The sequence below is a fragment of the Delphinapterus leucas genome, chromosome 17 (genome assembly GCF_059928025.1).
Source record: "Delphinapterus leucas isolate spDelLeu-1000000601 "Yukka" chromosome 17, BTC_Dleu_Yukka2, whole genome shotgun sequence".
Taxonomy (NCBI): domain Eukaryota; kingdom Metazoa; phylum Chordata; class Mammalia; order Artiodactyla; family Monodontidae; genus Delphinapterus; species Delphinapterus leucas.
The window spans coordinates 79,973,785-80,001,618 of NC_143145.1; the positions used below are offsets into that span (position 1 = coordinate 79,973,785).

Genomic DNA, 27,834 nt, shown 5'->3' on the forward strand with positions numbered 1-27,834 from the left:
TGTTGAAGGCCATGTACAATGGCGCTGAATTCTGCAGAAAGTTCAGAAGAGTCGAGGGTGGAGAAGTGACCAGTGAATGTGGTGAACTTACAAGAAGCATCAGAGTGGAACCAGAAGTCCAAGTGGGATGGATCGACAAGCAGGCAGGGAGAGAAAATGGAGACAGCATGGGAGGCAGATGTTTCAAGAAGTTTCACTGAGGATGGGGAGATGGAGGGAGATGTGGGATAAAGGGAACATTTTTTGAAAACTATATTTAGGGACTTCCCTGGCGGTCCAGTGGGTAAGACTCTGTGCTCCCAATGCAGGGGGCCCGGGTTCGATCCCTGGTCAGGGAACTAGATCCCGCGTGCCGCAACTAAGACCCGGCACAGCCAAATAAATAAAAAAATATATATAAAAAGAAGACTATATTTATATTCAGATGGGAATGGCTCAAAAGTGAGGGAGAAATAGACAAAGCAAGAGAGAGAAAGAGGGGAGAGAGAAAGGATAATTACAAAGGCTGAGTTGTTGAGTGGGAAGGAGAAGTTTGCCTTTGATGGGAGCAAATATACTTCGAAAGAGCAGGAATGAAGAGAAGGGAGCAGATGCCGGGGACTGGTGATTTTGGGTGGGAGGGTGAGGGAGCTCCCACCTCAGTTCTCCCTTAGTTCTCCACAAACACACACTCTGTGACAGCAGAGGCGTATCCTTCCGAGCTGTTGTTCAAGAAAATCCTTTTGAGTGAGTTTCCTCCCCTTCTCTTGTCGAAGATAAGGCTGGGAAGTGCAAAATCACAGAAAGTGGGTGTAAATGCCGTGTCTCCATCTGCTGGCTACCAGTTATCTTCCCAGGAGACCAGGACACAGAAGCCCTGTCCTTCCTGATGATTGTATTTCAAAGGAATGGCATTCAAGTCCTTGAGAAAGGCACTCCTGGGTTGTAAGAGATACAAATACATCTCAAGGGTTCAGCGAAAGAATTCAGCTGTAAGCCCTTTTTAGTAAATGCCCTAAGAAACAGCAGCCGGGGCCCATGTCAGGTGTTGGCTATAACAAACAGTAAATTCTTTGGGCAGCCTTGCTGCTTTCTCAGGCAGGCATTTAAGGGGGGTTGGGGTCATCTTAGGGATGAGGCCTTGAGCTGTCAGAAACTGTTAGTGTTGGGACTTCCCTGGTGGTGCAGTGGTTAAGAATCCACCTGCCAATGCAGGGGACACGGTTTCGAGCCCGGTCCAGGATGATCCCACATGCCACGGAGCAACTAAGCCCGTGCGCCACAACCACTGAGGCCCACACGCCCAGAGCCTGTGCTGCACAACAAGAGAAGCCCGCCCCCGCTCGCCACAATTAGAGAAAGCCTGTGCGCAGCAACGAAGACCCAATGCAGCCAAAAAAAAAACGATAGTTGTTTAAAAAAAGAAAAAAGAAGCTGTTAGTGTTTGTACAAGTCTTTTAACATGGCGGGAGGGTGGTAGGCAAAATCATTTGTGCTGAGGGTCTGTAGTTTTTCTAGGCCAAGGCTGAGGCCTAGTTGAGAAGAAAGCTCAAAGGGGCTTGGCTAGAGTTCGGTCAGGGAAAGAATCGTTGTCACTCTCCACCCACCAGGGTCACATCATCCTTTATCGTTTAACTAAATGGAGAAAACTTGCATGCTGTTTTCCTGCCTTATTCCAGCCAAGGTGAATTCTCTCTTCCGAACTCATAGCATCTATTGTAGCACTTCTCATATAGAAAGTTATCATGTTGTACCTCTTGGCAAATTTTATTATCTTATTTCATCATGTACCTTCTCACGTTTGTCTTGGCTATCTGACTACATCACAATTTCCTATAGGAACACTGGGCTAATATTGCCAACATCTTTTTACATTGTAGATTCTGTGTAGCACTTGGTCATTACAAAACAGGAGGGAAGGGGGCAGGGCACAACCTGTGAAAGAATGATATAGCCATAGGACATGACAAAAATTGGTGAGAACCAACTAGGTCCAACTAGGCAGAAGATTCAACTTCCAGTAGACCTCGAGCCTCATACGCTCATTGTAATACATTAGCAAGGTAAATGACACACCCACCAGCATCATGACAGTTCTGAGGCCGACCATAAAAGGTTAAAAGTGGGCAGTGGCCCAATTCCTGGAAAACCCCACCCCTTCCCCCAAATAGTTGGAACAATCCTCCCATTCATTAGCCTATGAAATTACCCAGCCCATATTTCGGGCCCTCTTGCCTTCTGAGATGGCCCACACTCTGTCCGTGGAGGGTGTATCTCTCTGAATAAATTAACTTCTTAGGCATCACTTTGTCACTCACTGAATTCTTTCTGTGATGAGACATAAAGAACCTGAGCTTCATTAAGTCCTGAGACCAGGCGTGTGATCTCAAAAGATCCTGGGTTCAAGTCCCAATTTGGGTTTTGGCTGGGTTCCAGTCCTGGCACATGGGTTCAAGTCCTAATATGAGGTCCACGGTTTCAATTAGACTCAATCCAGGTCACAGGGCACCCGTGTACCTTTATTCATTCCAAAAAATTGTGATGGTGGCCACCTTATGCATATTGTTTTCCACATACTAGAGAGCTGAAATACACATTGACCTTGAAGCTTTAAAAATTTAACCCTTCAGAACCTGGTCTGTAAGACAATATTAGGTATGTGTCAGCATATATACAACTTAAAGTTTGTTATTTAAGAATCCCTCAAAGGTGAACAACCACAGGCTCATTCTTAGGATACATTAAGGAGTCATAACTCACATCCACTAGGATAGCTATAATCAAAAACTTAGACAATAACAAGTGTTGCCAAGGATGTGAAGAAATTGGAATCCTTATGCACTGCTGGTGGAAATGGAACTCCTAGGTGTGTAGTCAACAGAAATGAAAACATATGTCCATACAAAAACTTGTACGTGAACGTTCATAGTATTATTCATAATAGCCAAATGCTGTAAACAACTGAAGTGTTCATCAACTGCTGAATGGATAAACAAAATGTGGTAAATCCATACAATGGAGTATTATTCAGCCATGAAAAGGAATGACGTACTGTTACCCGAAAACCGGGTTCACCTCTTGGTGGGTCTAGAGGCAAAGACACAACCAAGCCAAAGCCTGGGAGAAGAAAGGGTTTATTACGACTTGCAGTGAATAAGGAGAACACCGCGGGTGTTTCCTAAAGCAGTGTCTCTCCAAACAACAAGATTAGGGAAGTCCTATGCTATGGGTACATGCATATTCACGAAGGGGCTTGGGCAGTAGGCAGAGTCCAATCTTCAGTTGATTGAAGTCGAGGGTCAGAAAAGGTCACCGTCGTCATCCCTTAGATCCCACTTGATCTGGTGGTTGGGCACCGGAGGTGGGATTTAAATTCTGCAAAACAGCTCAAGGCAGTGTTTTAGGCTAGTCTTTACCATTGAAATAGAACTGGGAGTCTTTACAACTGATTTGTTATCTTTGCTGTTGTTGCTTCTCCTGCCTGATAAGTTTGTCCTTTGATTCTCTTAAGTTCATTATTACTGAGACGGGTTCAAGGACAAGCATTATGTCCAGGCTTAGATCACAAAATGGCTTAGGCTTTTGTCAAGAAAGCCATGCCTGGTTCACTTTCTCTGTGAACCCCCTAACCCTATCTGTTTACAGTATTGAGAGGAACCTTGAAGACATTATGCTAAATGAAAGAAGCCAGACATAAAAGGCTATATAATCTATAATTGCATTTTATGAGATGTCCAGAATAGGCAAATTCCTGGAGACTAAGTTGGTTAGCGTTTGATGGCGTTGGGAGGCTTGCAGGGATAACTAAAGGGTATCGGTGGGTGGGTTTCTTCGGGTGGTGCAAATGTTCCAAAACTGCGCTGACAAACCCAAGTTCGCGGGCCTGACTCACCGTAAGGCCGCGCAAACTGAAAACGTCAGAGTCTGGGGCAGAGAAAGGCTAACTGCAGGGGCCAGCCGAGAAGAACCGGTGGCCCGTGCTCAAAAGACCTGAACTCCCTGGGTGGCTTTCAGGGAAGAGTTTTTATAGGCGAAATTTGGTGTGTGACTTATCTGATTGGTTGGTGGAGGTCACAGGGCGGAGCTCCAGGAACCCTGGGCTCAGCCTGAAGTTACCATCCCTCCACCTGGTTGGGGGCCTTAGTTCCTACAGGATTCTGAGCTCAGAGCTAGCTTAATGTGTTTCCCTTGAGGAGGAACCAGGGCTTTGCTTTGTAGAAGCGCTATTGTTTGACTGCTATTCCTTTGTTTCTGCCATCCCTCACTTCCCTGATTAGTAGCTGTGTGAATCTGCCCTTTGCAACGAAGGGAAGGCCTAGGAGACCAAAGCCTTTTTCTTCAAACAAAAAACAAGGAGCACAAGGCTCTGGTACCCAGGATCCTCCAGCCCCGCGGGTCCTGCTTAGTTTCAACTCTAATGATAATTGGACATATCTGTGAATATACTAAACACCATTGAATGCTACACTATAAACAGCTGAATTATTTGGCATGTGAGTTATATAAAGCTGTTAAGAAAAAGAAAGTCATGTGACTAATTATTTCAATTACCAGGAGATAAAAGGCCCAAATGTTATTCGGAACCCCTGTGGCCAACAAATGGGCAGAGGTTACCGGCCGTCTTCCGTCTTCAAGCGTAAAGTAGCGAAACGGAGCTGCGGGGTAGCTGGTGAAGCAGCGGACGTTTGGGGCCTAAGGAGAGACCCTAGGCCGGCCTCTGGGTCCCAGGCACCCAGCGGCTGAGCTCGGGGTGCCTCGGGTGACTGCGCGCCCCTCCTCCGGCCTGAGTCACGGCGCCCCGAGTCCCCACGCCGAGAGGATGCGGCGGTGAGCGCTGCCGGACGCCGGGCGCAGCGTGGGCTCCGGGACGCCAGCGCCGCCGCTCGGGACGCCAGGCCGCAGGCGCGCCCTCCCGGCCGGGCCTCGCAGGCCGGCTGCCGGGCCCGCCTCCGCGGCTCCCCGACTTCCTCGGCCGGCGGCGCAGCGGAGCTGCGGAGGAGTCCGAGCCGGAGCCGCGCGCGCCCCGCCCGCACCGCCCTTCCTCCCTCCCTCCCTCCATGGCGTTTATCCGGAAGAAGCGGCGCGAGCAGCAGCTGCAGCTCTACTCCAAGGAGAGGTGAGCGCCCGGCCCCGGGGAAGGGCCGAGCCGCGGGCGGAGGCCGGGCCCGCTGGGGGCCCGAGGCCGCGGGGGCAGCAGCGGGAGCCGGACCGGGGCCCATCCCGCGGCGGAGCCGAGCGCAGGCGGAGCCCGGCCGGCCACGCGGGTCCCGCTGCCGCGGCGTGGCTCACCCGGAAGGGGCCGCGCGGGGGTGCGGGGGGCGTGGGGTGTAAGTGAGCTCGGCGGACCCCCGACGCCCACCCCCCAGACCCCCGGCGTCGGGTCCCAGCGCTCGGTCCCCCTGCCGCCGGCTTGTACTCTCGGGCGGCACCGCGCGGCTCGGGGACCCCCCGCCTGCGGGGTAGACGCAGGTGCCCCCCATCACCGCGCCTTGTTACCGCGGACTTGAGCCCTCAAGCAAATGCCTGGGCAGATCCCTGCCCTCCTGGGCTGGGAGACAGCCTCTGAGGGAGGCCTGATTCTGAGAAAAGCCCGGGTCCAACCCGCCAGACGTTGTCTGCCGAGCAGTGGACCTTATTGTAAGTGCATGTGAAGGCTCTGAACTCCTGAGCGCTGAGGCACGACAGTCATGATCACCGGCATCCCGGTGAGGATTTGGGGTCCCACGAGCAAAGGCTGAAATGGCCTCGAAGCAGTTATGGTTCAAGAGTTTCTGATCCTCAGCCTCCAAGGAAAGAAGTCCCTTATGAGGAAGCTCACTTCTTCTAAGTAGACTTCCAGTGCATCTCTAGTGAGACAGCTTGCTGGTCCTTGGGTCTGTGGTCCCAGGTGCCAAAAGGAACTGGGAATGAGTCATTTTACACAGAGTGTTTTGGATGTGGGAGCCAGTTATCTCGGAGTGCTGCTAGCCTGCCCTGGTGTTGTGTGATCGGTGGGGACCAACGAAGCAGATTGTACACGAGATAACAAGTGCAGACTTTAAGGCTTGTGCGATCTTGCAGCGCCCACACTTCTTTGTATGGGGATTGACTGGACCCCGGTGCAAACATTCATACCCTTTTCTCACCTGTAATGTTGGCCTCTGCCAGGATATCCATAGCCTGGAATTTCATTTTCCACTGTAGAGAAGAAGATATACCAAAAACACGTATCTTGGATAGGGCTTCCGAGAACGATTTTGGTAGCGTGATTAGGCTTTATCCACAGACAGGCTTGTTTATTGAGTAGTGATAACTGGATCCTGAATAAAGTAACTCACTCTTGTAAGAGGCTTTTGGGACTTCGTTTGTAATGCTTGTTTCATGTGGAGAGAGCGTGAATAGTTTCTTTGTTCAGTACCAACAACATTAAGACTTGGTATTCTGTATTAAATAGATGAATGTTCACATTTACATAAGAACTTTGAAACACTTGAATTGCCATCATGTTCTATGATCTAGGAGTCATTTGTAACAATTCTATGGCTTCTTTGATATACAGGGAATCCTGCTTTCTTTAGACCTGCCAATTATTTCTACGACAGTAATTTGTGTTTAATTTGGTTAGCTTGTACAGCTCTGCAGCGTCACACCAATCTTAAAGTCTGCCCTGGCATTTCTGTGTGTAAGCTGCTTTGTTGGTGTCCATTGATCGGGCAGCGTGACAGGCTAGCAGCCCTCGGGGATGACTGTCGCTCTCACAACGAAATAATTATTCATCAGTCAGGAGGCAGCAACTGTTCTTGAGCATCGGTAATCGGAAAAAGTCAGTGCCACGTATTTTTATTTGAATCCTACTTCCTGACTGCCCCAGTTCTCTAATGCCCTGCCCCCGGCTTTGCAACCTTGTGTTGATAGGTACACTAACCAGGATGGTGTCCCTAGAATATAGCAGTTTAAATGACAAGAATATGTCTCACAATCAAGCGGTCTTTTTCTAAATCTTAGAATTCTCTCTGAAAGACAAGAGTATTTTATTTTATTTTAAAATATTTATTTGGTGGTTTTTTTTTGTTTTTTTTTTTTTTGCTGCATTGGGTCTTAGTTGCAGCACATGGGATCTTTCATTGCAGTGGGCTCTTTGTTGCAGCGCGCGGGCTTCTCTCTAGTTGTGGCGTGTGGGCTCCGGAGTGCATGAGCTCTGTAGTTAAGGCGCATGGGCTCTCTTGTTGTAGTGCAAGGGCTCAGTAGCACCGCGGCATGTGGGATCTTAGTTTCCTGACCAGGGATCGAACTCACGTCCCCTGCATTGCAAGATGGATTCTTAACCCCTGGACCACCAGGGAAGTCCCAAGATGAGTATTTTAAACCAACTTTATTGAGCCCCAAATTTACCTTGGCTGCACAGGTTTTTTTCCCCTAGCTTATCTCTTTGTGGCAATAAACACCATTTAGCAAAATGATTGACAGGTCATTGACTGCGGCATACCCAAGAGAACTGTTACTTTCCTTGGAACTGTTTCAGAGGTCACCATGAAAGCCTCACCTCTTCAGAGTTGCAGTTTCATTGGTCCCTGTCGCGCTGCTTTAGAGATTTGAGATTTCTACTGCTACCCAATAATGATCCAGAAAGGAGAAACTTGAAGTTAGCATCAGCTTCACACTAAGAGAAATAAATGCTGATATATTTAGAATAAGTGATATTTCTACAAAAGTAGAAGCAGAGAGGCTGTTGGGAGATGCTTAGATTGGTGGCTTAGACCAAGGTGGTGGCAGAAGAAATGGAGAAAAATGGATGGATTTTATTTTTATTTTTTATTTATTTATTTATTTTTGGCTGTGTTGGGTCTTCGTTGCTGCACACGGGTTTTCTCTAGTTGTGGCGAGCGGGGGCTACTCTTTGTTGTGGTGCGCGGGCTTCTCATGGCGGTGGCTTCTTGTTGCAGAGCACGGGCTCCAGGCGCGCGGGCTTCAGTAGTTGTGGCACGTGGGCTCTAGAGCGCAGGCTCAGTAGTTGTGGCGCACGGGCTTAGTTGCTCCGCGCCATGTGGGATCTTCCTGGACCAGGGCTCGAACCGTGTCCCCTGCATCGGCATGCGGATTCTTAACCACTGCGCCACCAGGGAAGCCCATGTGGATGGATTTTAGATGTTTTTAGGAAGTAGCATTGATAGGTCTTGGCGGAGTGGACCGCATGTAGAAGGTAATAGAGGAAGAATCCCAGCTTAGAGTTCTCAGATAAAATACAGGATGCCCAGTTAAACTTGAATTTCAGATGAACAGTGAGTAACCTTTTATATAAGTATGTCCCATGTGATATTTGGTATGTACTTATACTAAAAAATGTTTGTAATTTATCTGAAATTCCAGTTTAACTAGGTGTCCTATATTTTTACTTGCTAAACATAGCAGTCGTACTCTCAGGTTTCTGATTTAAACAACTGTACAGTGGTATCATTTATTGGTGATGCCGTAAAGAAATGCTCTGGGTAGTTTTCAGTATTAGAAAACAAGAGGTACCGGCTATTCAGATTAAGTACAGTGTTATCCCGCTTAAGACTTAGTGGGAAGGAGCCATGTTGATCTCACTGGTGTTCTAAAATGTCCATTGCAGGTGTTAAGATAAATGCAAACAAATCTAAAAAGACAATTCACATAGCTTCCCTTGGAATTGTTGGGAAAGGCAGGTGTGTACAGTGGGCTAGCATACGAGGGTATTCTACAAACGGCTGCTACTTAAGATAATTCTATTTCGAGATTTAGGAGTAAGCTAATTGTATATTTTTACGTTCACATCTAGGAGTGGCGTGGGGGAACCACAGCTGTTTTCTTTTTGGATGATAGAGAAATTGAGATAGTTGAGGCATGTCCCCACTGGAAGAGAGTCAGTTTTCTCTCTAAGTGTCACAGAACAAATTGCTTAGCTGTGGCTTGTAAGTTGTCATTCCAGGATAAAACGTGATGATTATGAGTTCTGTATTGGGCTCACATATTGCATTAATCGTTTTACAGGCATTCCTTAGACTTCAACTTTGCTTCAAACATGCCATGTGTGGATAATTCTCTTGCTTATGCTGATATTAAATTTCTTGGCTGATATTAAATATCTTAATAGGTTTATTTTGTCAATTGATTCTATGTTTGTTATACTGAAAATACTTGCTGAGATGGCAAAGTGATTTGTTAGACTCTGGTTTAATCTTTCGTTTTTAAGACTGGTCATCCTATTCCTTTAATACCCCTCTGGGATTTGCCAGGTGTTGAAAATGGAGGTAAACTGCAGAATCAGCACTCAGTCAGGACTGCTGATGGGCTGAGAGAAATCGACATAAATCCTATTTCTTTACATCATAGTTATTTTTCTTACATAACAAAAAAAACAGTGAAAGTGGAAATAAATGTTGCTAATTTTTTGATTAACTTAGAATTTATACTGGCTTTACCCAAAATGCGTTACTAGCCTATCATCTTATTCCCTTATTACTGTCTCAAATTAGCATCTTCCAAAATGGCTACCATTTAAGAAGACACCAGAATCTCCCATCAATGGATTCGGAGTGTGTTGGCTGTATGGTTTTTCAAATGTGATATAAAATGGGCATTTAAGGAATTCATCGCCTGTTTTTTTCCTAAATGCCACTGTGATTTCATCTTTTTCTCATCAGATATTTAACATTTCCAACTCATGGATTTTGCAAGTTATCTTTTTGTTTTTTTTAATTTTTTAACGTGTGTTCAGTGAATGGGGTCTGTATAATACTAATACTTTGAAGTTTTGTATTATGACTTAGTATGTAGTCAATCTTCACAAATGTTTGATGTGAGGTGGAAAATAGATGTATATTAATATTGGTACAGGATTCTGTATATATATCTATTATGTTAAGCTTGTTAGTTATTTAGATCTTGAATGAATTTTTTCTGATTGAGAGAGGGTTCATGATGCTAACTTCACCTTGTATTTCTATCAGTTTCTGCTATAACTATTTTCAGGGTATGTTATTAAGTCTATTTAAACTTAGAATTGATGTCTTCTTAGCAGATTGAATCTTTCATCAATGGATAATGACCTCCTTATTCCTAGTAACGATTCTTTTTCTATTTTGTCTGATATTAATATAACTATATTAGTTTTCTTTTGGTTATTTGCATTATATATAATTTTTCATTCTTTTACTTCCAACTTTTCTTGTCCTTAGATTTTAGGCTTATTTCTTATAAGTAGTTTGTAGTTGAACTTTTTATTAATTTGTTCTGATACTTCTTGTCTTGACAGATTCGTCCATTTACATTTGTTAATATTACCAATTTATTTGGAATCATTTTTACTTTTTTATTTTGTTGTTTAATTTTTTCTTATTTTTCCTTGGTTTGGATTAACTAAGATCCCCTTGTTCCCTTTTATTTGTCCTGAAGAGTGTGGGAGTTACATATTGTTTCTGTTTCTCTAGTGCTAACCCTCGAAATTTTAACATTTATATTTAACTTAAGGTCTGAGGCTAATCATTCTCTTTACCCTCCTTCCTAACAATATTGGGACCTTGGAACACTTAATTCCTGTTGGCCCATCTTAAATTATAGTCTGGGGCTTCCCTGGTGGCGCAGTGGTTGAGAGTCCGCCTGCCGATGCAGGGGACACGGGTTCGTGCCCCGGTCCGGGAAGATCCCACATGCCGCGGAGCGGCTGGGCCCGTGAGCCATGGCCGCTGAGCCTGCGCGTCGGGAGCCTGTGCTCCGCAGCGGGAGAGGCCACAACAGTGAGAGGCCTGCGTACCGGAAAAAAAAAAAAAAAATTATAGTCTGTCATTGTCCAGTATTTTCAATATATTTTAAGCCTACAAATTAGACATTATAATTATTTAGTTAATGCTTGTATAGTTTACATGCATATTTACCATTGTCTTGGCATTCCTTCTTGTATGTAATATCTTCCCTGCAGAATTTTCTCTTCCCTGCAGAATGTCCTTTAGAAGTTCCCCTGATGAGGGTCTAATGATAGTAAACTACGTTTGTTTTTGTCCGTCTGAACATGTCCGTATATTGCCCTTGTTTTGAAAATCGGTTTTGCTGGATGTATACTTCTCTCAGCCTTTTGAAGATTCTGCAAAGGAAGGCAAGTGGCCAGGAATATACGTCAGGCTTTTGCTGGAGCAGCACTGGTGGGGGAGACTCAGCACAGGAGAGGGAGGTCAGTAACAGATGCGGCCGTGCCCTCCTGGTGTGGCTCTTAGCTCCCTGGCAGGTGGTCAGGCTGCAGACTCCAGGAGAAGCCTGGACCCCATGGGGTGACCCAGGGCTGGGACACAGAGGAGTTACGCTGTGATGGAACCTGGCTCGCCAGGCCCAGTGTGACATTTGTGGCTGTGGGTTGGCCTGGTCCCTTCCCTGGCTTGATTGGGGGCTGTCTAAGTGTTGCACTTGAGTCTGCATAATATGGTCGGGTAGGTTCACATGTCTGTGTTCATGGTTAGGGAGCTGCCAACACTTCCTCTGGCATGATTAAGGTACTGGGGTCCAACCTTGTTGTCTTGTTTTGTTTTGTTTTTTAATATTTATGTATTTATTTATTTATTTGGTTGTGCTGGGTCTTAGCTGCGGCAGGCGGGCTCCTTAGTTGCGGCACACATGTGGGATCTAGTTCCCTGACCAAGGATCGAACCTGGGCCCCCTGCATTGGGAGCACGGAGTCTTATCCACTGTGCCACCAGGGAAGTCCCAGGGCTTCAGTCTTGTTGACCCAGACTGTTGCCTTTAACACAGGTCAGGGCAGGTCTCTCTGGAGCTTTGTGGGTGGCCACCTTCTGTTCTGGGAGACCAGCCTGCAACAAAGGCCTGTCATTCGTCTCATTGCTATGTGTAAGGAATCTGCCTTTTCTCTGGCTGCTTTTAAGGTCTCTTCTTTGTAGTGTTTTGCTGTTTGTCTATACAGACATTTCTTTCTATTCATCTCTCCTGGATGGGGTTCCTAAAGCTGGAATAGTTTTGGAAAATTTGTAGCCAAGCCTTTAGCTCTTGGAATATTGCTTCTCCCCGTTCTTTTAATATCTCAGAATGACTGTTTAATACTTATCTTTTTTCTGTGCTGCACTGTGGCTTATTTAAATCCATCTTACAGTTTACTAATTTTTTTCTTCTAGTTGCCTAATTTGCTGTCTATCACTCTAAAGTTTTAATTTCACTTATTATATTTTAAAATTTCTAGTTTTGTTTGGGTTGCTTACAGTTGCCTGATCATTTTTGATAAAAGTGTGTTCCTTTCTTGTACTTTTTTTTTTTTTTTTTGTGGTACGGCGGGCCTCTCACTGTTGTGGCCTCTCCCGTTGCAGAGCACAGGCTCTGGACGCACAGGCTCAGCGGCCATGGCTCAGGGGCCCAGCCGCTCCGCGGCATGTGGGATCTTCCCGGACCGGGGCACGAACCCGCGTCCCCTGCATCGGCAGGCGGACTCTCAACCACTGCGCCACCAGGGAAGCCCCTTTTCTTGTACTTTTGATGTCCTTCTATTTCTTTAAACTTATCCTTGTAATGATCAGATACAGAAAATAATTATCTGTAGCCTGTACAGGTTTCATTGAGTAGTTTGCTACTTGTACTGACCTCCATTCAGTAATCTTGCTTCCTCACTTGATTTATGATTTTGGATTGTGGCCTTTTGTTCCTTGAGTTATTTTCGGGAATTCTTGGAGATCTGGATTTAAAGTGTATTTTTCCAGAAAGTGTTTGCATGTATATCTGCCTGGGGTTGAGGGAGAGACCACAGTGGTTTGTTTTGAGTTTTATTCGGCTAAAAAGGTAGTGTGAATTCTAACCCCAAATGTGTGTCAAGGCAGGCTTGTGGTTTCAGGCTCTAAAGGAAACTTATTTTGTCCCCAGCCCAGAGCCAAGGTCCTACCATATCCCTCTGGGGAGAGTAGGGTGGGTGGTTTTTTATTTCCACCCTCAAAGGGTGTTACTTTAGGGATCCTAGCTTTTTCTCCTCCCTCCCCCTCCCCCCATGACTGGCCCCTCCTGAATTCAGGCTCTGTTACTCACAGTTGGGAAAAGACTGCTCCAGTGCCTGCTGACTTTTGTTTCTCTCTTCTAAGACCTTCCCTTACCTTTCTATCACCTCAGCCGAGCATTTGAAATTTTTAGCAATTTATCCAGCAGTTTTAGAGGATCTGTATCGAGATTGTTTCTTTGGATATCTAATCTGCCGTGATGCCTGAAATGGAATTCCTGCTGATTTCTTTAGGCCCAGGTTTATTTGATCTATAAACCCACTGGTTAAGGAAGGACTCTGGAGGTAAACTAATCTATAGCTCCCTCCCCTCACTTTATAGCTGGAGGCCTGAGTAAGCAAAGTGTTTGACTAAAAGTCCAAAGCCAAGACTTGGCTGCACTAAGCCTAGAGCAAATGTCCTCTGAGCCAGTCCAGCCGCTTTTCTGCCACAGCATGCTGCTTCTGTTTTAAATCCTAGGCCAGTGCTTATTTTTATGGTATCTCTGAAACTTACTATGATTCAGGAACGCTCCACGCCTGGTTTATGGCGACATTAGTACCGTGTTACTACGTGTGGTCCATGGGCCATCCCCTCAGCTCCGCCTGGGAACTTGTTAGAAAATACAGAATTTCAGGCTCCACTCAGATCTTCCGCATCAGAATCTGCTTTATTTTTTTTTTGTCTTTTATTTTAAATTTGATTTTTTTCTTTTATTTTGACTGCACCACACAGCACGTGGGATCTTAGTTCCCCGGCCAGGGATCGAACCCAGGCCCCCTGCATTGGGAGCACAGAGTCTTAACCACTGGACCACCAGGGAAGTCCCCCAGAATCTGCATTTTAACAAGATCCCCAGATGCTTAAAGTTCGGGAAGCACTGTTGTAGATTACAGTAATTAAGCATTCATCTAGATTCCTTGTTGTCTGTTCCTTCAAACTTATCTTCCAGCATTTATCTTCTTGATAGTGTAGAGAAGGCTCACTGGAAGTATCCTCCCTGGGGCTGTGACCCCTGGTGAAGAAATTGGAAGACTTTGAGAGCTTAGGTGATACTGTGGCCATTTGTTCTCACAGGTTGTTGAGACTTGAAAATAGAAACTGGCTTTATGGATGGTGTCAGTGAAAGGCATTTCGGTATCTGAACCATCTTGGCTAGGAAGTAACTGCGTCTCACATAGTCAAAGGAGAATGTAATTTCCTAGGGTCTGATAGAGTTTTAAACTTACTCCCAAGGGAAGGGATCAGAGGGCCAGATGAAATAGTGAAATTGGTTACCCTGGGGGACAGCGGGCGAATTAGTGAAATTGGTTACACTGGGGGACAGGGGGCATGAAATGCTGCTCCAGGGGGGGAGGGCCAGTAATTTACATGAGAAAACGGTTCAAGGACTAGAAATAATATTTAATCACTCAGATGTCTCTATGCAAAAATGCATAGAACATGGATAATGAGTCAAGTTTTATTACAAAAGGGGATTAATATGTGTTTAGGTGTCACTGAAGCTTGATGGGATGGGACTCAAGATCAGAATCTAGTGCTAAAAAGCTGTAGACCTATTCAAAAAGGGGAGACCCATTAGGAGGTGAGGCAGTGGGCTCTGAAGATCTGCATCTGCAGGGGAGTCCGTGAACCACGCGGAAAAACCCAGAGGACTTATGGGAAAGAGGAACAGAGATAACGTAATTGTGTTCATTTGTTACAGGCCACCCAAGTGGGTGGAAAAAAATTGTGGATGTGTACCTGATGGAGATTGAAAACAGGAAGTGGCAACACAGAAAATGAGAGACCTTACCCAGCGGAAGCTTGATGAGATCTAATTCCCGTTCCTTGCCTTTCCTTGTTGAAATTTTAAATTATTTTAAGGCAGAGAGCTTGAGAACTTTTCAAAATTCTGAGTATTAAAGAGTCATTAACCAAGTAGCAATGACAGAAACCATCAGAAAAGGCAGTCATATCAAGTTATTTATTGTTGAAGCCCAGGGGGATTAAGAAGGATTCTGACATGCATAGAAACTGAATTTTTCAGAAGGCAGATATTGTAAGTTTCCAGGAAGGGGAAAAAAACAGGATCATTACTGGACAGTTCTGAAAAGGATATTGACCTAGGAAGTTTGTCAAACTGTCAGAAATAGAATTCAGAACGTCCAATCCAAATGGTCTTTGGTGAAGAGTTACAAAAAAATCAGACAAGCAAATAAACATAGAATGGTGGTACACGTAGTGTTCCTCTGAGCTTATAATTTTTTATAAAAATATATAAAGCAAGAAGGGCAACAACCAAGGACAGATTAAGAGGATATCACAGTCCTATAAGTTAGCATCAAGAAAGTTAAAGCCCCAGAGGAGTGCTTGCTTTAAACGATGCTACAGATTAAAAAAAAAAAATATATATATATATATATATATATTTTTTTTTAAGTCTCCTGAAGTTGTGTGTAAAACTAGGCTCCTGCCTAGGGCCCAGCCCAGCAGTGTAAAATATTACTCATGACGGAGGAAGTGGCTCTTGTTTTGTATTCTATTAATGATACCATCAGACTGAAAGTGACAGGCTAGACTTTCAGAAGATGGGTTAAGATGCAGAGGACACCCATGTGCCTAGGTCTCCTGGTGTAAACTCCTGGGAGAGTTTGAGTTTGGAACCACAGCATGTTTCCATGATCTAGGAACTTGGAAAGGTGCAGAAAGAGCATATGTGCATAAGTAGGTTGAGTGCTAATTCTAGATCAGACAGATTTTTATAAACGGCTAGGAGAGGAAGTTGTCATCCGTCTCCAGCATGAATTCAGTATGAAGTCATTTCATGCTAATCTGATCTTTTTTGACAGAGTTCTGACTGGTAGGTCAGGAAAATGCAGTCGATTTAGTTCAGCTGAACTCTGGCAGAGAATGAGGTTTGGTTTTGTGATGTCTTAATAGCAGAATTGAGAAAGGAGAAATTGATGTTCTTATAGTTAGATAAGATTTGTTTGACTATTCAGAGGTTGCTGTCAGATGTATTCTTGGGGGCACATTTCTAACAGTGGGTCAGAGGACAGTGTTCTTGTCTCTCAAACATTTTCTTAATTCATTCCTTGTTTCAGAGGCCATTTTAAGAAGCTTACCAAAAATGCCCAGTTTAGTTCAACCAGCTCTCTAGGTAGTGGGGGCCACCCCAAGGATAGTGGGGTGTTCAGAGGAGAGATGCAAATACAGGCCACTCGGGCCCTTTCTGCCACCGTGCACATGTCACTAAGGTGTCCTGGCACTTCCTGCAGTCTCACAGTCCTCTTCAGCACAGTGAAGCTCGTTTTACATCTCCAACTAGAGAAATGACTGACTAGCAAAATCTTCTGGCTCCATTATAAATACTGTTTATCAACAGAGTGTTGAATAATTGTTGGGTAGCCGTGAAGGCAGGGTTAACTCTGAGGGCTGGCCTGGGGTGAACTTGTTTTACGTTGTTGGTTAAGTGTTGAACAGTATGCTTTGCAATTTAGGTGACATGAGGATGGGACAGCATCTTTTTCAGGAAAGTTAAATTGCAGAATGAGTCAGTTTATCTAAAGAAAATGTCACTACACATCTGTAAAGATGGAGTAAACTAAGGAATACCCAGGAGCAGGGCCCCGAGTCTCCTAAAGAGATAATTTACAGTCTGATACACCACTAATGAGGGAGATCATAAAATTATAAAAGTGTTTTTATTTTTACTTTTTTTTTTTTTTTAAAGCTTGGAACCTTTTACTCCATGGAATGCACTTTGAAAATCATTGTTCAGAACACCATGAAACTTTACAGTAATACTTTTTACATACAAAAATTTTCAAGCAGGTATAACTGAATACTTCAGTAAAAAGAAAAAAATAAACTCAGAAAAGTTTCTTAATCCTTTGAATAATGATGTGGTTATATCCCTTTATCATGTGTTTTATATTACTTACAAAATAGGCATATTAGTAAATTAAGGAGGCTATAATTCATTTACCAAAATAATGACTTTAGTCATACAATAGCTGATGTGATTATATTTTTATTGGCATAAAAAACACATAAGATACTTAAAATTTTTAAAAATCCAAAAAAAGCTTAAAGAAACGCACACCTAAGATTTACTATTTTAGCCTTTTTTTTTTTTTTGCAGTACGCGGGCCTCTCACTGTTGTGGCCTCTCCCGTTGCGGAGCACAGGCTCCGGACGCGCAGGCTCAGCGGCACGGCTCACGGGCCCAGCCGCTCCGCGGCATGTGGGATCCTCCCGGACCGGGGCACGAACCCGTGTCCCCTGCATCAGCAGGCGGACTCTCAACCACTATTTTAGCCATTTTGAAGTCACGGTACAGTAGTGTTACGTATGTTCACATTGTTGTGCGACAGACAGATCTCTAGAACCTTTTCATCTTGCAAAACTGCGCCTCTGTCCGCGCTGAACAACTCGCCTTTCTGCCTCCCCCCAGCTCCTGGCAACCACCATTCTCTTTTCTCTTAGTAAGAGTTTAACTACTTTAGATACTTTATGTAAGTGGAATGATGTGGTGTTTGTCTTTTTGTGACTGACCTATTTCACCTAGAGTAATGCCTTCATGGTTCACGTGTGTCGTAGCATGTGACAGGTTTTCCTTCTTTTTTTAAGGCTAATATTCCATTCTGTGTATATGCCACATTTTCTTTATCCATCTATCCATCAACGGATATTGAAGTTGCTGCTACCTCTTGGCTATTGTGAATAATGCTACCGTGAACATGGATATGCAAACATCTCTTTGATAGTATGTTTTCAGTTCTTTTGGATATATATTTGGAAGTGGGACTTTTGGGTCACATGGTAGTTCTATTTTTATTTATTTATTTATTTAAAAAATATTTATTTATTTGGCTGCACTGGGTCTTCGTTGTGCCATGCAGGATCTTTAGCTGTGGCATGCGGGATCTAGTTCCCTGACGAGGGATCGAACCCGGCCCCCCCGCATTTGGAACGCAGAGTTTCAACCACCGGATCACCACGGAAGTGTCTTCTATTTTAAAAATTTTATTGGAGTATAGTTGATTTACAATGTTGTATTAGTTTCAGGTGTAGAGCTAAGTGATTCAGTTATACATAAAGATATATTCATTCCTTTTCAGATTCTTTTCCCATATAGGTTTTTACAGAATATTGAGTAGAGTTCCCTGTGCTGTATAGTAGTTCCTTGTTGGTTATCTGTTTTCTGTATAGTAGTGTGTATATGTTAATCCCAAGCTCCTGATTTATCCCTCCCCCCAACCTTTCCCCTTTGGTAACCATAAGGTTGTTTTCAAAATCTGTGAGTCTGTTTATGTTTTGTAAATAAGTTCATTTAAATCATTTTTAAAAATTAGATTCCACATATGAGTGATATATGTCTTTCTCTGTCTTACTTCACTGAGTACGATCTCTGGGTCCATCCATGTTGCTGCAAATGACATTATTTCATTCTTTTTTATGGCCGAGTAACATTCCATTGTATATATGTACCTCATTATCTTTATCTATTCCTCTGTTGATGGACATTTAGATTGCTTCCATGTCTTGGCTATTGTAAATAGTGCTGCAGTGAACATTGGGGTTGTATGTATCTTTTCAAATTATGGTTTTCAGGACTTCCCTAATGGTGCAGCAGTTAAGAATCCGCCTGCCAATGCAGGGGACACAGGTTCGATGCCTGGTCCGGGAAGATCCCACATGCCGTGGAGCAAGTAAGCCCGTGCGCCACAACTACTGAGCCTGTGCTCTAGAGCCCACGAGCCACAACTACTGGAGCCCGCGAGCCTAGAGCCCGTGCTCTGCAGCAAGAGAAGCCACCGCAATAAGCCTGTGTGCCGCAACGAAGAGTAACCCCCACTCGCTGCGACTAGAGAAAGCCCGTGTGCAACAACAAAGACCCAATGCAGCCAAAAATAAATAAATAAATTTATTTATTTATTTTTTTAAAAAAATTTATTTATTTTTTTAAAAACAACAAATTATGATTTTCTCCAGATATATGCCCAGGAGTGGGATTGCTGGATCATATGGTAGTTCTATTTTTAGTTTTTTTAGGGAACCTCCATACTGTTTTCCATAGTGGCTCTACCAGTTTACATCCTCACCAACAGTGTAGGAGGGTTCCCTTTTCTCCACATCCTTGCCAACACTTGTTATTTGTTGTCCCTTTGGTAACAGCTATTCTGGCAGGTGTGAGGTGACATCTCATTGTAGTTTTGATTTGCATTTCTCTGATGATGAGTGATGTTGAGCATCTTTTCATGTGTCTGTCAGCCATCTGTATGTCTTGGAAAAATGTCTATTCAGCTCCTCTGCCCATTTTTAAATTGGATTATTTTTTTCTAATGCATTGTATGAGTTCTGTATATATTTCCAGTATTTATTGTTTGTGGACTTTTTGATGATGGCCACTCTGACTGGTGTGAGGTGATACCTCATTGTAGTTTTGAATCTGGCTCTAGGCATGGAGCATTGGAAGCCAAGCCTTTTAATGAACAAGAGTCAATAAAAATGTCCTGGTTGCTGGAGCAATTAGATGACTTGAAAGGGCTAAAAAGAATAGCTAAAGAAGCAGGTAATGAGAGATACGTGAATCCGTGAGGCTATGACAGAGGATAGAGGTCATCTGCCTACTGGAGGGAACCTGAATATGGTGGTTCTATTCTTAATTTTTTGAGGCACCTCTATACTGTTTTCCATAGCAGCTGCATCATTTTACAATTCCACCTGCAATTTCTTCACATCCTCGCCAATGTTTGTTATTTTTTAATAGTGTATGAGGTTTTGATTTGCATTTTCCTGATGATTGGTGATGTTCAGTGTCGTTTTCATACACTTTCTGGCCATGTGCATATCTTCTCTGAAGAAGTGCCTATTCAAGTCCTTTGCCCATTTTTTAATTGGGTTAATTTTTGTTGTTGCTGAGTAGTTGTAGGAGTCCTTTATATATTCTAGATATTAACTCCTTATCAGATATGGTTTGCAAATATTTTCTTCAGTTTTATAGGCTGTCTTCTCAGTTTGTTGACTGTTTTCTTTGCTGCATAGAAGTTTTTAAATCTGATGTAGTCCCATTTATCTATTTTTGCTTTTGTTGCCTGTGCTTTTGGTGTCATATCTAAGAAATCATTGCCAAATCCAGTGTCATGAAGCTTTCACCTTATGTTTTCTTCTGGGAGTTTTATAGTTTCCGGTCTTAAAAGTAGGTCTTTAGTCCATTGTGAGTTAATTTTTATATATAGTATGAAGGGTTCAACATCATTCTTTTGCATGTGAATATCCAGATTTCCTAACATCATTTGTTGCAGAGACTGTCCTTTCCCCATTGTGTGGCTTTGAATCTCTTGTCAAAAAGATCCAGAGTTATGAGAGTTTAGTTCTGAGCTCTCCATTCTGTTCCTTTGGTCTATATGTCTGTCTTTATGCCAGTACCACACTGTTTTAATACTGTAGCTTTGTAATATCTTTTGATATAGGAACTGTGAGGCTTCCAGCTTTGTTTTTCATTCTTGATTGTTTTGACTTTCTGATTCTGTATGAATTTTAGGATTTTTTTTTTCTGTTTCTGCAGTATATGCCATTGAGATTTTGGTAGGGATTACATTGGATCTGTAGATGGCTTTGGCTGGTATGGACATTTTAACAGTATTAAAGATAGGATTATATCTTAAAAATTACATGGAAGAGCTGGTTGTCTATGAAGGCTATTTTTTTTTTTTTTTTTTTTTTTTTGCTGTATGTGGGCCTTTGACTGTTGTGGCCTCTCCCGTTGCGGAGCACAGGCTCTGGATGCACAGGCTCAGTGGCCATGGCTCCCGGGCCCAGCTGCTCCACGGCATGTGGGATCTTCCGGACCGGGGCACAAACCCGTGTCCCCTGCATCGGCAGGCGGACTCTCAACTACTGTGCCACCAGTATGAAGGCTATTTTTATAGCAACAAAATTATGCCATTGTCTTATTGACGAAGAGTTATTTTACCCTCTCTCTAAGAGGAGGAGTGGGGAGAGGAGGAAGGAGGAGAGATGGTTGCATAGCTCCAGCCCAAGCAAAAGGTTTCAACTTATTAATACAAGCTAAAAGTAAGGGCCAAGGTACTTAGTATCTCTCTCATTTATACCTTCTTGGAAATTATCTCGGGCATCAGAGGACGCTCCTACCAATCTGAACATTTGTGGTTGCACCGAAATTCGGAGTAAGTGTTAATAGTGAGCATTTTACACTGAGCTCCGGCAGTTTAGCCTGTGATGAATTCTTGTTCATGGATTTTAACACGTAGAACAGGCCAGGAAAAATTGCCTGTTTTGATGGTAAAGCTAGTTCCCGCTGTCATCATTTTTAATTTATGAGTTATTTTTCTGTTCAGTTTGTTTTCAAGCAAGCAGTATCTTGTTTCATGGATATAATTTCTTCTTTGTATGGATCTTAATTATAGTCTTTTGACCTTTTCTTCTGTTCATTGTCTCTAGTCCTTCAGGCTGTGTTCTTCTGCTTGTTTGGTCTAGTTCTTTCACATTAGAGGCTGGTGATCTTGGGGTGTGCATTCATATTTAAGGGTGAAGCATGTAATTCTGTGTCACTGTGGGTAGGTCTTTTCTGTTGGGCTTCACTGTGGGATGGTGTTGTAGACGGTTCTTTGAAATGTTAGTAACCATAGGTCTTTTCTCTAGGGCTATTTAGGTTTTTTTCCAAAAATAACCCACAGTCTGCTGCTTGGAGTGTTATATGTCTTCCTGCTTTCTGTTTAATCACTGTCTTTTCATGCAGTAGCGCTGCTCTCCACTGTGCTTGGTGCCTAGTTTGGAGTCTCTTGTTTAATTTTGGTGTTGAAAAACCATGTGTAGGGAGAACCATCAGGGGAGGAATCGTGGCTGCTGGCCTCGTTTGGACTTTCAACCATCCCCCCAGGCTCCATCCCTGCCTTCTTGGTACCTGATACCTGCAGCTGTGGAACTTGTGGTTTCCTCCTGGTTGGTACCTTTTCTGGAGGCATCTGCTTTTCCGGCTTCTGATCACTGCTCATTCCTCCCATCTGCTTTGCATGTCTCACAAATTTGTAGGTATCTCTCATCTGCTTTTATGTCTCTCCAATTTCCTTTAGTCTGTGGGTTTTACTATTTTTTGTGTGTGGGGTTACTATTTAAAAAATATTTTTGTTCACATTGTAGTGTTTTTCCAGAGGGAGCAGAAATAAACACGTTTATTCTGCCGTATTTAATCTAGATGTCTTCCTGTAATACACCGGAACTTCAAGACGCATCTCAAGTACCACACTTTTCATGAAAACGACTCCCCGTGACTCTGGGTGCCGTTGATGTTTCCTGGTCCTTACCACAAAACAAACAAAATAGTTGTTTTCAGTTCTTTGCCATATATTTGTTTCTGTGGCCATGCAACTAAATTAATACTTTTTCTGTTACTTTATTTTGTTTTTAAAAGTTTAAAGCACTTAAAGCTTTAAAAAGAACTGATTCCCATTTGGTTCAGCTTACTCGTTTTATCTATTAAATACCTGTTGCGTACAAAGCCTTAGATTGGTTATAACAGGAATATCTAAAGATCTGCCTCTCAGAGGCACTGGTCTTGTGGAAGTAGCAAGAGAAACTCACCCACCCACGAGCCATGACAGTGGAGAATGGTGTGTGGTGGGGAAGAGGGGGTGGGGAAGCCTCGTGTGTAGTCCTGGGGAACAAAGGATGAACACTCTGTAGGTGGGAAAGCTCCGAGCTCTGTTCAGGCAACAGTTTTGTTGTTGTTGTTGTTTTATTGGAGTATAATCGCTTTACAATGGTGTGTTAGTTTCTGCTGTACAGTGAAGTGAATCAGCCATATGTATACATACAGCCCCTTCCCACCCACCCCCATCCCACCCATCTAGGTCATCACAGCAGGTTCCCACCAGCTATCTGTTTTACACATGGTTTTATTTCATGAAATTTGGAGTTTCTGTAAAGGAATAATAAATCCACCTGGTAAACAATTTATTTTATTTTTGGCATAGCTGGGCAGGTCTGTCTTGATAGAGAAGAGTGCCTGGCATATAATATACACTTAGTAAGTGTTTGTTGATGTAGTGGATGGAAAAGCACTTTGGGAACACATGCTTGAAATATTTTGCTTTCTCATACTTAAAAAAAATAAACATGCAGTTTTGTTTTTTTCCCCAAATTTAGATTTTCCTTGCTGCTGCTTAACTTGGAGGAGTACTACTTTGAACAGCATACAGCTAATCATATTCGGCACAAGGGCAGTCAGAATGAAAGGTAAGGAAGATTTTCGCATCTCTGAAAAGGCCTAGTTAGAACTCGGTAGCAGTGAGCTACTCTGAATGCTACTCTGCACTGAAAGAAACGAGGGCTCTTTGGAGACTTGTCTGAGTCTAAGTCAGGGGAGGAAATGTGGGAGGTGAGCCTGGACCATCTTGTCAGACTGGCAAGAAAGGAAGGTATCAGAAATGACTGCATGTGAATTAAAAGGGCACAAGGCCACCCTGAAGAGCTGGGCAAAAAAATGGGACAGATTGAACACCAAAAAAGAATAATGAGGGTAGTGGATTGAAATGTATCAGAAGGGCTCAAATCCATGAGTTCATAATGACATATATATAATATAAATATATTATTTCATGTGTGTGTGTGTGTGTATATATATATGTATATCAGTTACCTTTGAAGGTACTAGGACACCAACTCATTTTTCTAAAACTTGATAAACGTAAAGAATCGAGCATTTTTCCTGCTTTCCTTGTACAAATTGTACTTTAGGGTAACCAAATCACAGATAATTAAAGCTGCTCTTTGTTGATGAATTCTAGATAATAAACAGAGGGAATGTTAAAAATGTCAACCTCTAGTGAATAATGGATCTATATCAGGGGTCGACAAACTATGGTCAGATCTGGCCTGCTACTTGTTTTTGTAAATAAAGTTTTATTGGAACACCCACTTGTTTACATATTGTGTGTGGTTGCTTTCCTGCAACACGGAAGTAGAACTGAATAGTGACAGAGACCAAATGGCCTGCAAAGTCGAAAATATTTACTATCTGGCTCTTTATAGAAGAAGTTTGCCAACCTGTGATGTAGACAGAATCTTCAGTGGCTGCTAAACCAGCAGATGAAAAGCTGCTGAGAAATTTTTTAATGCACGTATCAAGATAGGCATTACCTGAACCCACTGTGGCCTCTTGATTCGAGGGAAGTACATGTGCACTGCCTCTGACGAACCCTTACCAGAAAATCAAACCCCAGCTGGTCAAGTCTTTTAATCTTACCAATTATATAAAGGAAATGGGATAGAGGAAAACCACAGAGATGTGTTTAGCAAAGTTCGTAATGCGGGAAAATGAAAGTTGCCTTAGATTAAGAGATATTGAGAGACCTGTCAACTAAATGTAATATGGACTTTTGTGTTCCAATTTGAACAAACCAACTATAAGAACACACTTATGAAATAGAAAAATTTGAATCCTGGCTGTATCCTTGATGACATTAAGGAATTATTAATTTTTTTAGGTGTGACAATGATAGGTCATTTATTGAAATAGTTTATCTTCAGAGATTCATGTTAAAGTATATATAAATGAAGTATAGGATGTCTGGGAATTTATCTAAAATCCAGCAGGGTTCTGAGGTGTTGTACACAAAACAAGAATGACTGCATGTTAACAACTGCAGAAACTAGGTGATTGATACTTGGGAATTTTCTATTCTATTTGTATTTGTTTAGCAATTGCCATAGAAGTACTTAAGTTATTATTAGGTGATTTAGGGTGTTAGGAAAGTAAATGCAGATAACAGCATGGAAAGAAATGATATAAAATCAAAATTTAAAAGAGCTTTTGAGGAAGAAGAATTGCAGGCTAAATCATGACCTTCAGCATGACGAGCCTTCTTGTGCACTGGGTACATATTATCTACGTACACAGAGGTAGGCCTTCCTCAAGATTGTGATGGGACTTTATCCCGTGGGTTAGAACACCATTGGCGTATTTGTAAGCCAGGAAGAATGTGAGATTTCTTTGATAGAAGAAGAACTGACTCGGCCGGGGTGGGGGGGTGGGGGGGTACAGAAGCAGGAAGAGCAGGTCGATCTTTCTAGAGTATAAGTAACATAATTGTTTCAGTTAAGAGACCCTGGAACGGCCGGAGTAAGAAGTGTTCACGGGCTTCCCTGGTGGTGCAGTGGTTGAGAGTCCGCCTGCTGATGCAGGGGACAAGGGTTCGTGCCCCAGTCCAGGAAGATCCCACATGCCGCGGAGCCTGTGCATCCAGAGCCTGTGCTCCACAACGGGAGAGGCCACGACAGTGAGAGGCCCGCGTACCGCAAAAAAAAAAAAAAAAAAAAAAAAAGCGTTCACTAGGACACTGAGGAATGACTGGAGAAAAAGTCCAGATGTCATACAAGTGATTTTAAAAAACGTAAGATCCTTAGAGCTTCACTTGTAGATAAAATGTACTCTTGGAAACTAATCTTAGGTGATTTTTTTATAAGATGATGTTCCAGCATTTCTTAACCTGTGTTTTGATTACATAATAAGTTATTGCCTTGGTTTGATCAATTGATAAAAGTCATCTAGTCAGTAAAAGACAATGAAGTGTGTAGATTTTTATTGGCTTCGGGCAAGTGAGGCACATGGGCCTCTAACATGCTCAGGCAGGCTTTTTCCCAAAACTCATTGGAGCCTTATAAATGTCCCAAGAAAGGAGGAGAATGGCGAAGCCGATAACTGATTTATTTGATATTATAGTAGTAGGCAAATAGTCTTTAAAATTGCTTATTATCATAGAACCAGTTTTCCCCGGAATTCCTATGTACCCCAGAATCACCGGTAAAAGCGTTCTGGGTTCTAAATTCAAACTCTTCTCATTCTTGCATGATTATAAATAAGAAAACAAAAAATCTCCTACCTAATCAACGTTAGATGCTTAGTATTGCTTTCTGAATAGTTCTTTAAGATATAGGAAATGAAAAGTCAAAAGAATTTACCACAGACAGGATGGAATCAGCGTTTCTTAAGGATCAGAAAACTGTTTCCCTTTCACAGTAGTTGTGAGGACCAGATGAAGTAATGCGAATAAAATACATGCGACAGTTCTCAACCAGTGAGACCATATTACAACACATGCAGATTCTTTAACCTCCAGGGAGGGGGAGATGAGGAAAATATTTTTGCTATATTTTCCAACCTTTCATACCCTTCTCTTTGTTGATCTTTTATTAGTTGATACTTTAGTCATCTACATTCTAGTTAAAATGTATTATGATTCTTCTGTGACTTTTGTTACGTTCATTAATAATAACCTTTTGTACTTTCATCTCTAGGAAAATCAGAGGCTCCTTAAAAATATGTTCAAAATCAGTTATTTTTGAACCGGATGCAATATCCCAGCCCATCATTAAGGTAAATGCATTTTAAATGTGAACAGGAACGGTCCTATTTTTTGTATATATTTTACCTTGGCTTATTTTTATAATTCTCTCAATTTTTTCCAGATTCCTTTGAGAGATTGTATAAAAATAGGAAAACATGGGGAAAATGGAGCCAATAGACACTTTGCAAAGTACGTCATTGTTACAACTGTGTAATTTTACTTCTGCCAAAAAATTACATATATTTAATAACTTTTATCTGCATTTTAGGGTGGTATCCGGGGGGATCTCACTCATTTTCAGTCAGGTAAGAAGCACCTAGTAAACATTTTTTTCTAACCTGAATGAACATTTAAATGAATAAATACATACATATGTGTGTGTGTGTATATATACACACATATATATACACATTTTTTTTTAAGCACAATGAAATTATTTGTAGAAATCTCAAATGAAGGCCACAGGGAATGATGTTTAAATTCTTTTAAAGTTAGTCATTGAGAACTATATGTCTTAGAAGCTGTGATCCCTGATGCGTTCCTTAATGTTCATTAAGCGTGTGGTGCCTGCAGGCTGTGTGGGTCCGTCCTGAGGAGTCCTGACAGTGTGTGAGGGTTGAGATAAAGGACTGCAGTTGGAAGGTGGGAGGCCAGCGCCTCCCACTTCAGTGAGCTCAGATGGACTCAGGGTGAAACGGAGGCCACGGCTCAGGATGTGTATGTAGCCTTGTCTAATTATAGTATAATGCTTGGGGTCACCTTTTCTTCATTTCACATTTACATCCAGTACTATGTGAACACTGGCAATACGGAGATAAATTACACGTTTTTTCTCCTGTCATACACAACTGACCCTTGAACAAAGTGGGAGTTTAGGGCACTGACCCCCACGCCCACACACACAAACAGGTGAAAATTTATAACTTTCGACTCCCCTCAGACTTAACTACGAATAGCCTACTGTTGCCTTACTGATGACATAGACAGTTGATAACACATATTTTGTATGTTATATGTATTATATACTGTATTCTTACAATAAGTTAGAGAAAAGAAAATGTTATTAAGAAAATCATAAGAGAAAATGCATTTGCAGTATGTACTATACTTATCCATACTGTAAGTTTGTCATCTGTTTATAAGATGAATCATGTCTGTCAGTACCTACATCAATATTGTCTTAATGTGATGCAAAATACTGTAGATGTTAGATGTGTTACTAACATTAGACATCAAAAATGAAAAGATAGGGGCTTCTCTGGTGGCGCAGTGGTTGAGAGCCTGCCGATGCAGGGGACACGGGTTCGTGCCCCGGTCCGGAAGAATCCCACATGCCGCGGAGCAGCTGGGCCCGTGAGCCATGGCCACTGAGCCTGCGCGTCCGGAGCCTGTGCTCCGCAATGGGAGAGGCCACAACAGTGAGAGGCCTGCATACCGCAAAAAAAAAAAAAAGAAAAGATAATGTGAAAAAGAAACGTGTTATTTACAAGTATGATTCACGCACTGATAGTGAAGCAGCAGCAGGATGACTGCTTTATCGTAGC

General features: G+C 42.7%; 1 protein-coding gene across 8 annotated transcripts in view; it reads left to right on the top strand.

The window, feature by feature from the left end:
* The first annotated feature begins 4,616 nt into the window (after positions 1 to 4,616).
* The window catches only part of NSMAF (neutral sphingomyelinase activation associated factor), a 64,888-nt gene continuing 41,670 nt past the window's right edge, over positions 4,617 to 27,834 (top strand). For 2 of the 8 annotated variants that reach the window (XR_016388560.1, XM_089899129.1), the window contains exons 1-5: positions 15,428 to 17,253; positions 23,091 to 23,180; positions 26,241 to 26,319; positions 26,412 to 26,479; positions 26,559 to 26,595. Coding sequence is in view for 7 of the 8 variants with exons in the window: in XM_089899129.1 (XP_089755255.1) it covers positions 17,162 to 17,253; positions 23,091 to 23,180; positions 26,241 to 26,319; positions 26,412 to 26,479; positions 26,559 to 26,595 (366 nt within the window). In the remaining variant the exon portion in view is untranslated. Of the gene's footprint in view, positions 5,096 to 15,425; positions 17,254 to 23,090; positions 23,181 to 26,240; positions 26,320 to 26,411; positions 26,480 to 26,558; positions 26,596 to 27,834 lie in introns of those variants that run through there. The other 6 variants (XM_089899134.1, XM_089899135.1, XM_089899131.1 and 3 more) reach the window with 5 other exon arrangements.